Source organism: Silurus aristotelis, assembly GCF_946808225.1.
Source record: "Silurus aristotelis genome assembly, chromosome: 16".
Classification (NCBI taxonomy): domain Eukaryota; kingdom Metazoa; phylum Chordata; class Actinopteri; order Siluriformes; family Siluridae; genus Silurus; species Silurus aristotelis.
In genome coordinates, this window is record NC_139589.1 from 6,496,112 (window position 1) to 6,507,485 (window position 11,374).

Genomic DNA, 11,374 nt, shown 5'->3' on the forward strand with positions numbered 1-11,374 from the left:
CAGTGGGTTCATAAACTAAACTTGTAGACTTCATGGAAATAAACTATTTCGCTATTTTGAGCTTGAATCAAAATATTGTGTGAACCATAAAATGATCTCTTTTGCTTCTATTAGCCGAGCCTTTCTGGAATGTCTGACATGACTTTTTATGTCAATGTGACCTTTACTTCAGATGACATGACCATCACTAAACAGTGGATTCATTTCCCCACCATCATTTCTCTGTTAATTAGCATATCGATTTGTAGTCATTATATTGCTCTGTGATTAATCTACAATCATGTCAGAAACTCCTGGAAAAAGTCAACCAAATTTCAGACTAAAATATACTAGTATTTGGGGCATATTTGTTATCTCCTCAGTCATAATCAGTCTTAAAACAAACAAAGTTATGTATTATATAGTTTATTTTAAAATTTGCCAACACCAATAACTATTTAAACTGCAATTCTAAAAGTACATTGCCTTCATTACATTGACAGAAGGCTAACAGTTTGCTCATGTGCCCTGTATAACTATACCAGATTTTTGAATATTTATTATGATCTTGATTGTAATACAAAAAAATTTTTTAATCCAAAATGAAACTTGTTCAGGTTGAAAGCCTTTTTATGGTTTACAAAAATTCTTTTGACGTAGGCTTCACGTCATATTTCGCCCCAAGGAAACAGGAAATTGAAAGCATTTGGATAATTCCTAAGAAATGTGAGCAAGTTGGACAACAACCTGTCAACACTTAGTGCACATTTTATATTTAAGAATTGCTAATATTGAAAAAGAACACACACACAAAAAAATTTTTTTTTAAAGTGGTTTCAGAGGAAAAATTATTTTTAATTTAATTCCAAATACATTTTTAAAATGGTCTTTGAATATTGGAGGGAAAATATTTGTCAGTGTATAAAATCTAGTAGTGTATTCATTCATTTTGGAATTTCTTCTGGGGTACCAATAGTTTTAGGTATATTTTACATAGGTGACCTGAGGTGATTAGGAATTATTAGAATTAAATTAAATCTAAATGAAAAGCCCATGCATTATTTTTCTCACTGTTCTCAGGTTTTTATTGTTGGATTGATTTCTACTCTTGTTTCTGTTGTAGTATTAGTTGTTAGATCATTCTTTAGTTAAAGGGTGGACCTCATTGTACTTATAAAAGGAGCTTTGGGAAAACTCTTCCCAAAGCCAATCATTATACACACATAACCATGTGAAGTTTAATCTCGCATGTTTTTTTTTTTTATCTCTTTTCCTTCTTTTTTTTTTTGTTTACTCATTTGTTTGCATGTGAAGCATCTTCCATTGTTTCACATATTCATCTTTCTCAGTAAGTGGCTCTCGAATGCTCACTGATGAGCCGGGCTGAGTAAAGTCCAGCCAGATGCAGATCATTAACCTGCTTAATCTGTCCCTGCTCCTCTCTCCTTTATAAAGCCAGCTCAGTGTTGGACGGTGTGTTAAAAAAAAAAAAGGACTCAGTAACATGGGCCCTGCAGAGCCCACGCTAACATCCAACCTCCACAGGCCGAGGAAGCATTCCAATTCAGCAGTTGAGCCTGAGGTAAAAGCCGGATGACTTGCTGTTGTCTCTTCAGATATAGCTGTTCTGTGAAGAAAATCAGTAAAGCTGGGCAATGTAATGATCCAAACATTTACTGTTTAACTGGAAGGCTTTGTGGTAAAGATTAAATAGATATAGAAGGAACGTACACTTATATGTGCTGGTTCTTTTAAAATCGTTTTTTTGTTTTCATTCGAACTGTTTATGAGAAGAAAAAGCACATGTACAACAATGTTTCTTTGTTCTTGTGAATTTCAGATCTTATGTCTATTGCGTAGCATTTCATTCAAACAAGTAGCATGCTGAAACTATTTTCATATCAATCATTAATAAATGTTGCCAGATTCAGCATTTAAACGAAGAGAAAATAACTAATAAAAGATATGACTTATTGCTCATTACATTTACTTTTTAGAATTATATTATTTGTCACCTTCATTTGATCAAATCCCAAGAACCTCAAATATTCAGAAATTAGTGAGTGATATCAGTTCAATTTGTGTGTTTGTTTGTCCAATATGAGGCCAGAATACGTAAAATTAATGCATTCAGCTTTCCAACAAATCTAATTATTATTTTAAAGGGAAAGCCAGTTAATTGAGCAGTGTTTACAAGCATTTTTTATTTAATTTAATTAATAATTTACTAATTAATTTATTTGCAAGTAATAATAATAGCCACGAATTGCCACAAACAAAAAGTTAATAAATCTGCCTTGTTTTTCATCTTGCAATTCAACTAGTCTCTCTGTAAATCAGATTGCTGCTGTAATCATAGAATTTCCAGATAAACATGACACGAAAATGGAACGTGACATTTCTCAGTGTTACAGTCTAACTTAACACTGTCAATCATTGCGTGAACTCTGATTGATGAAAAGCTCTGTGTGGATGATTGACCTTGTCATCTTTTTCAGCTGCCCATTGAAAATGACTATGTGCAGGAGTTGGCTGCTGAAGCAGTCACTGGCATTGAGCATCTGTCCGGGATCAATACTCAGACACCAGGCTTTGACATGATATACAGAATCGAGGATGTACCGCCCTGGTATTTGTGTATATTCCTTGGATTACAGGTAAAGTATACACACCGTTTATTTAAGTTGCACGATATTTAAGGACACGACATCACCAACGGCAACTGATCTTAATGTAAAGCTTACAACAGGTTCTAGCTGTCAAAAAGGATGAATCAGTGACATTTTCTATGCTAATTAAGTTCATAATGGCATGTCAAATGTCCATTGGTATATCCGTTATATCAGAGTCAGGTAATGGTCACGTATTGTTGTTAAGTGCAGTTAATCTACAAATTAAACACAATTTCAATGCAGTTACTTAGTTGATTCTATGCATTTCTTGAACATCTTATTCCACATTACGTTTCCATTTCCTGTTATAATAACTTCCACTTTTTTGGGAAGATTGTGCACTAGATTTGGAGTGTGCTTGTGGAGATTTGTGCTTATTCAGCCACAATGGTGTTAGTAAAAGTCAGGTACTGATGTAAGGTGAGCTGAGAAGGCCTTGGGTGCCATCAGCATACCAATTCATTTGAAACATGTTTAATATGTTTGAGGTCAGAGCTCTAATGCAAGTCAATCTTCCATTTAAACCCATCTAACCCGTATCATCATGGAGCTGGCATTGTGCATAGGGGCATGGTCATGCTGGAACCGGTTTAAATCTCCTGGTTGAAGTGAAAGGAACACTGAATGCTGCATTCAAAGAAAAAGACATACAATTGTCTGCCTCCAACGTGTTGCAACAGATTGGCTGGAAAAGTCAGATGACGCAATGCTTTTGTCCATATAGAGTAGTTGTAATAAAACATAAAACGTTTTGACAGAGTAGATATATGTCAATAACCATAAATTAGTGTGTAGTGTGTGTAAAGTATGGGTGCTTGACACAATGTCAGTTGCCATGGCGTTATGACATATTTTATCGAGGAAGGTCTGATAATACAGTACTATATCAACAATGTTATCTGTCAACTTCACATAATAATTGATCAGCAGACTGAGAATCTTTATGATGGTTACAAAATAAATTAACTTGGGATAACATTTTGAAGTGTTTTTGTAATGTCATTTGTCAGGTAGTAATTATATAAATTTCCAGGTTATTGTCTTGTATGCTGAAGTTGGTTCCAGTTAGCAGAATTGCAGGGTGTTGAAGTATGGAATAGTGGCTATGTTGGTTCAGTATTTCTTTCATCTGGAATAAGTCTCTAACTTTAAATAAATAAACTTGGGCTAAAATCTTAAAGTGTTTATGTAATGTCGTTTGTCACGAGGTACTTACAGTATATAGGTTTTATGTAGTGCTATTATCTAAAAAATGAACATGTTTTTCTTATCTCCTAAGCTCTCTATTGCTGTTTTGAATTTTTACTTACTTTGAATAGATGACCTTGAAATTGATAAGGCTCTATCTGACTTTTTTTTTGTCAAATGGTAATAAACATGTTATAGTCATTTCAAAATTTATATGAGTAAGATACATGAAAATATTATCTCAAATCTAAATATATTTAAGACCTTATTTAACACAAACAAACCATAATCAAAGACCCAATGTTATGTTTGATTAAATAGTGAACTAACATCTACAATGACCAACATGAACCATCACCATCATTAATATATGTGCAGTTGTTAACTTTTTGAAAAAGTGAGAGTAGTGATTCAGTGGTCAGGATACTGAATATTGGAATATTGGCATTTTAGATGCTAGGAATGTCCAGTTGTCACTGTTAAAAGTCTTGCTTGAACAAGACCCTTAAACTTTAAAACCTGTTAAAATCTCATCATTTTGATAAAAGTATCAGACAAGTATACAAAATAAAATTAGGATTAAAATCAAAGATGAAGAGAGTTAATACTCATAACTGGAGACCAGAATTTACGAAGTTTTTCATACGTGCTATTTATTTATGATGACTTTATTCTGCATAGGTGTGTATTGAATAAAATCCAGCTGTGTTCTTTTTGCAACATTTAAACACATATCTATCAACTTCTATTTCATTGTAATCATTAAACTCATGATTTTTTTTTCCTTTTTTAGTTGTTGTTTTAAGGTTAAAGTTCCTGTTAATATAAATTAATTGACCAGACAATTTCAGTAAAGAGATTTACCTTTTCAAAATCAAAGATATATGACTCAGTATCTTAAAACGACTTAACATTAGAATTCCAAAGATTCAAAGTGCTGAAGGTTCTTGTATATCTTATCTCCCCCTGTTTCACTCCAGCACTACCTGACATGTTTCAGCGGTACCATCGCTGTGCCTTTCCTCCTGGCTGACGCCATGTGTGTTGGCCGGGACCAATACACTGTTAGCCAGCTAGTCGGGACCATTTTTACCTGTGTGGGCATTACTACGCTCATACAAACCACTTTTGGTGTCAGGTGAGTCTCTAAGACACTCTTATTATAGATAATATTTTTTTAGCTGATCAAATGTCTCCATATGTTTTCCACTTTGCCTAGGTTGCCGCTGTTTCAGGCCAGTGCGTTTGCATTCCTCATTCCTGCTCAGGCCATTCTAAGACTAGAGAGGTGGAAGTGTCCTCCTGAAGGTTTAATGCAATGAGTTGTCCACTGCCCTGTATAGCTTAGAGCTATTGCTGTGTATATTCATTGTTAACATTCTTGTGATTTTTTAACCTGCATGATATTACTTTGCAGAGGAGATTTATGGCAATGGAACCCTACCCCTGAATACTTCACATATCTGGCAGCCCCGGATTAGAGAGGTATTATGTATTATGTTCTTAAAGGCCGATATTGAGAAATGAACCAGAAACCTACCGTTTGCTTAGTAATATGTAATAACCTAAAAATGGTAGATCATTATTTTACATTATATTTTATGCAGGACCTTCAAATGTTCATTTCTGCCCATAAATTATTTTACTGTACATTTAGCAGATTTTGCAATTGTTATAAAAGATTAATATTATAATTATAAAAAAAAAAAAAAAAAAAAAAAAAACAGCATTGTGATTTCCATCAAAACAATCTTTTCATCACTGTGACACAATAAGCTCCATGGAGTAGGATTTTTTGTTTCTTAAGTAACCAAAAAGACCAGACACTGTAGAGGAATCTAGAAGTCCGGCTATTGAGACAACTGTTTTGTACTCCAAAGTTGTTTCCAATTAGCTACAATCCAGATGGAAGTACATGGTGTTGATGTATGGAATTAGGTATAGAAGGTAGCCATTTTGGTTTAGTATTCCTTTCATCCAGAATAAGTCTTCAACTGTCTAATGGTCCAAAACAACTCCAAACCTTAAGCTTCCACTTTCATGTTTGAGTCAGCACACAATTTTACACAATTTGTTCTGTTAGAGCCAAAATGTCAAATTTAGATTCATCTGTACACAGAAATTTCTTCTGCTCATTCACCATCCAATTATTGTGCTTTTGCCTTTTGCCTATAAATACACGTCTCAAAAATGATAAACGACTTGGTGTTTCTAAACTTTTGTCAGGCACTAGACCTAAACAATCCAATCCAAGTTGTAACTCATTTATAACTCTGGTCTACAGATCCAAGGGGCCATTATTGTGTCCAGTCTAGTGGAAGTGATAATTGGGCTGGCGGGGATTCCTGGACTCCTGCTCAATGCCATCGGGCCTCTGACCGTCACCCCCACCGTCTCCCTGATCGGCCTGTCCGTGTTCCAAACTGCTGGAGACCGTGCAGGCAGCCACTGGGGCCTCTCTCTTTTGTAAAGACACTTTTCAAATGTCCAGTACTTTTTTTTTTTTTAAAGAAAAGTCATTAGTCTGTTTGCAAACTTTGGTTTTGCATTGGTGATAAAAAAAATTGTGAATTGCTTGAGTTGTTATTTTAATCAAATCCTGGATACATCTACCCTCAAGCATTTTATTGTTGTTTTTAGTTTCATGTTTAATGGGTAATGGCTTCAACGATCTTACTGTTATCATCTAATAGATGCTTATCAGTTGCTTATCGTGTGTGTGTGTGTGTGTGTGTTTGTGTGTTTGTGTTCTGTTTCTCCAGGTGCATCTTTTTCATTCTGCTTTTTGCTCAGTATCTCCGAAATTGGGCCGTCCCCTTTCCCTTGTATTCTAGACAGAAAGGCTGTCACACCTCCCGTTTTCAGATCTTCAAGATGTTTCCGGTATGAGGCAACATTTACCGTTAAACATAGACATATTGCATGGTAACCTTCATGACTACGCTTGGCTGCTCCTCTGGTCTCGATCAAGCTGACCTAGGAGGCCATAAACCTGTCTCACTGGAACGCAGCACTGATTTCAAGGCACTCATATCATGTTCCATGTTATAGCTGCAACGGCAAAGTTTACTGATACATTGTAGTGAGTTATTGGTCCATCAACTGATTAAAAATGATCAGTATCTCCGTCGTGCTTCATTTTTTGGCAGATCATCATGGCTATCATGCTGGTATGGTTCGTGTGTTATATCCTCACGTTGACAGATATGTTGCCCAGTGACCCAAAGAAGTATGGTTACAAGGCTCGAACTGATGCCAGGGGGGAGATCATGTCCCAAGCACCATGGTTTCGCATGCCCTATCCCTGTAAGTATAAAATCACTTTGAGAAGAATGGGAAGAAAGCAGCCACTGAGAACCTTCTCACATATTAGAACAATACAATGCAATAAAGAGCTCTGGCACACATTATTTGTTAGCAATAAGCAAAATGTAAAAGTGTCAGTTTGTATTTTCGGGAAAAGAATTAGAAAAGTAATGAAACCACTGACAAGGCTTTCACCAACCAAAATGACAAACTGTACTATTGTCTTGCTTCCCGTGGGCTCACCACCTGCAGGAGGGACCGTAAGGGACGGTGCTGTGAGGATTGGGCAGCAGTCGAAGGCGGGGGCCTGCTTAGACTGCTGCCCCCGCGACCCGAATAACGGATAAGCGGGAGAAAATGACATGACATGACTATTGTCTTGTGGGTTGATCTTAAATAGACAGACTTAAGAATCGTTGAAGCTAATTTTTGGTCCAGAAAAATGTTAACAGAAGCCTGAAATGAATAGTATCCATAACTACTGCATGTCAATTGGCTACGGTGTCTAAATAAATGTTAGATATCTAGAAAGACGTTTATAGATCATAAGTATTACAAAGTGTACCTTTAAGAACTCTCCATGACAAGCCTTTCACCAACTGAAACGACAAACTGTACTAATGTCTTGTGGCTTGCCTTTGAAATAGAAAGACTCAGAAACTATGAAATGAAAATAATCTGATATTCATAGTTTATTCATATTGACATGCTGATATGTGATGATTAAGCTGTATATAATTTAGTCTTCTGATATCAGATGCTAATGCTCTTTTGGATGCTATGCCGCCCAGGTCAGTGGGGCTTACCCACAGTGACAGTCGCTGGCGTTTTGGGAATGTTCAGTGCCACATTAGCCGGCATAGTCGAGTCTATTGGGGATTACTATGCATGTGCACGTCTTGCAGGAGCTCCGCCACCTCCTGTTCATGCCATCAACAGGTTGAAAAGCTATACTGCAGAGCACTACATATATAAATAATGCTTTTTTTTAAATATATAAAATAAAGTTTGTTGTATGATGAAATGGATATTGGATTAGTTTCCTGCTTGTTTCTTTTAGAGGAATCTTTATAGAGGGTGTGTGCTGCATCATAGCAGGCTTATTAGGAACAGGAAATGGGTCCACTTCCTCCAGTCCTAATATTGGGGTGCTTGGCATTACCAAGGTAAAGCAACTGTAAACAGAATTACATATACAATGCTGCATACTGCTACTGTCCTCTGCTAAGCAATGTTCCATTATTTGACACGTTATTACGTTCTTCTTAGGTTTCTTAGGTTTTCATTGTTATCATATATTTGTTGGTCTTTGTCCCCTCAGGGTTCTAATGTGTAATAAAACTCAGATCAGCTGCAGTAAAATTTAGCCTTGACTGTTCTGAAAGTGAACTATGTTGATAATCCTGAATATTTATAAAAAACTTGCCATGTTTTTCTGCACAGGTGGGCAGTAGGAGAGTGGTTCAGTATGGGGCAGTTATAATGCTACTATTAGGGACCATTGGGAAGTTCACGGCCTTGTTTGCCTCGTTGCCGGATCCGGTGCTTGGAGGCTTGTTCTGCACCTTGTTTGGTAAGAGACTTCAGAGGTTTGTTCTGTGGCAAATTGTATCCACAGTGGGGCAGTGTGGGGCCAGACAGCTTTGGGACTCAAAACATTTGTAATTGAATTAGGTGGCTTGTTGGAATTATTTATGTTATTTCTCTTCCTGTTGACAAAAAAAATGACTGTTAGTAGCAAAGACTGTTGGGTAATTTGTTAAAACATATATATATATATATATATATATATATATATATATATATATATATATATATATATATATATATATATATATATATATATATATATATATCTCCTGGACAATTACTCAATATGTATTAATAAAGTAATTGTTTTTAGGTCAGCATTGATATATTAAAGAGTGTTTAGAAATATCCTGAAGAACTACTAGCTGATGCCATGTAGCCTACATTAACACACTACACTTGTATAACTGTGCAAAATAAATCAAATCTAAATAGTTTTTGCCACCTCGCATTCATTATCTCATAAAAAGAACAAAACAACACTGTAGTCATTAGTAATGAGTGATTGTATTCCACTTTACAGTACTTTCGAGAAGGTTGCTGCAGCGTTTCAGTCATTAACGTCATTCACTTCTAAGGCAGGCGATGGGTTATTATATAGTTGCCCATAGTAAAAGAAGTAGCTTTTTTTTTTTTTTACATATTCAGTGCTATTTAAAATGTTTAGTAAATTACATGTTTTAGGTAGATTATCCCAACCATATATTCATTTTGCTTTTGAACAGGTATGATCACAGCTGTGGGCTTGTCAAACCTTCAGAGTGTGGATCTGAACTCTTCAAGAAACCTTTTTGTCCTAGGGTTCTCCATGTTCTCTGGCCTTATGCTTCCCAATTACCTGGACACTCATCCAGGCAGCATCAAGACAGGTCTTTGTATAGTTTCCTACCTTCAAATCCTGTTTAAATCTTGTAAATTTCCCAAGATTTGCCTTAGTTCTACTTTAAACTAGACACTTTTGTTAGTTTCACTGTAGTTACTGATTAATGTACAGTAGTTACAGAATAATAAATGGTAGGTATTGCACCAAGATCATGGAGTTACAGTTACAGAGCCATTACAAATCAACATGATTTGCTGTTCTCAGTGACGACAGTGTTATGAACTGTGATTTATTCAGGTGTCCCTGAGTTGGATCAAATCCTTACAGTTCTCCTGACCACAGAGATGTTTGTCGGAGGATTCCTAGCATTTCTGCTTGACAACACCATTCCAGGTATATATATATATATATATATATATGTGTGTGTGTGTGTGTGTGTGTGTGTGTGTGTGTGTGTGTGTGTGTGTGTGTGTGTATATACTCTAGACAGAAATAGGTATATAGCCTGTTACATCTACAACATCGATCCGTCATTAACAATGATTAAATAAATTTAATACCTTACTGTACATTTTTGGCAGACTTATAGTTTTGCTTTATTACATTTCAATGCAAAATGCCGTTTCTTTTCTTTGCAGCATGTGAATTGTTACTTGTAGCGCTGAAGTAGGAGAAAGTAGGATGGTCTGTCTGAATATGCTATAGTTTCAAATTAAAGCTGAGCTAGCCAAATGCATGTCCAATACAGTGATAGTTTGAAAATAAAAAAGTATGCCAGATAAAATACTCTGGTGCAAATGCTTGCCCTTTTATAAAAGATATGTGTAAAATATTGGAGCATGATAATTATATAGATAAGTCTTTTATTTTCTAATACACCATGTGTCTCTCTAGTGTGCAGATCATTTCTGAACACAAAAATACACAACCTAATATCGAAATAAGCACAGGAATAAGATTTTTCTTAACTTTAAAAACTATTCTTTTGGTCTTTACATAAACTAGAAATGAAACATAATATAACTTAGTATGGATAATAATTAATCATTTATTTTACCCGAGTTCCATGCTACCAAAGATACCTTCACTCAAGTTCATTATTTTTTTTTTTACTTTGTCTACCATGACTTATTATCCTATTGATAATCTGTACTTTTATCCAGGCACAAAAAAGGAGCGTGGACTCACTAACTGGAAAGCTGCGAGCTCTTCTGAAATTGGTGGTGTCAGTTCAGACACATATAATTTCCCAGTGGGCATGGGAATGGTAAGGCGGCTCGGTTGTCTTCGCTACCTGCCCATCTGCCCTACTTTTCAGGGCTTTAAGTTGTGTCGCCGGAAAAGAAGCTTGTGTGAGGAAATGAACAATAAGAATGATGAACATGCAGTGAGGAGCACTTCAGAGATCACAAACTGCACCAAAGTGTAGATCCTTATTCTCTGGTGTCATTGTATCATACTTTTTATACACTGCCAGATTTTCATATTAGAAAACTTTTTTTCTTTGGCAATTAATATATTTATTGCTATGTTATGAACACTGATGATTAGGAATAGAAAATTGCTTATAAGGCAGATTGAAAGACTTTTCCTCACACTGGAATCAATGCAAGATAACACAATAAAAAACATATCTACGCCAAGTAATTAGCAAGCATTTATTACTTATTTGATTGTTTTATTTAAATTGTATATACAGAGTTTTAATATTCAGGAAAACTGTAAAATGGCTGAGGTGGCAATACAATGGCATACATCATTGACAAAGTACAATATAAAGTAAATTTTATTCCATTTAGTCCATTCCTTAATGCAA

At 35.5% G+C, this 11,374-nt stretch overlaps 1 protein-coding gene across 1 annotated transcript; it reads left to right on the forward strand.

The window, feature by feature from the left end:
- Window positions 1-393: 393 nt before the first annotated feature.
- On the forward strand, window positions 394-11,201 carry slc23a1 (solute carrier family 23 member 1). The gene is made up of 14 exons (XM_083565464.1): window positions 394-1,561; window positions 2,478-2,636; window positions 4,820-4,977; window positions 5,059-5,147; window positions 5,257-5,324; window positions 6,124-6,305; window positions 6,602-6,722; window positions 6,989-7,145; window positions 7,937-8,084; window positions 8,206-8,311; window positions 8,589-8,718; window positions 9,461-9,604; window positions 9,856-9,951; window positions 10,722-11,201. The coding sequence occupies exons 1-14, from the start codon at window positions 1,484-1,486 to the stop codon at window positions 10,985-10,987; spliced, it is 1,902 nt and encodes a 633-aa protein (XP_083421590.1). The 5' UTR covers window positions 394-1,483; the 3' UTR covers window positions 10,988-11,201.
- Window positions 11,202-11,374: the final 173 nt, after the last annotated feature.

What these genes read in the sequence shown, in the direction of transcription:
- slc23a1 (XM_083565464.1), top strand. Translation starts at nt 1,484, where the DNA reads ATGGGCCCTGCAGAGCCCACGCTAACATCCAACCTCCACAGGCCGAGG. An exon ending in ATTCAGCAGTTGAGCCTGAG is followed by an intron (nt 1,562 to 2,477) that starts GTAAAAGCCGGA and finishes CATCTTTTTCAG; the next exon opens with CTGCCCATTGAAAATGACTA. An exon ending in GTATATTCCTTGGATTACAG is followed by an intron (nt 2,637 to 4,819) that starts GTAAAGTATACA and finishes GTTTCACTCCAG; the next exon opens with CACTACCTGACATGTTTCAG.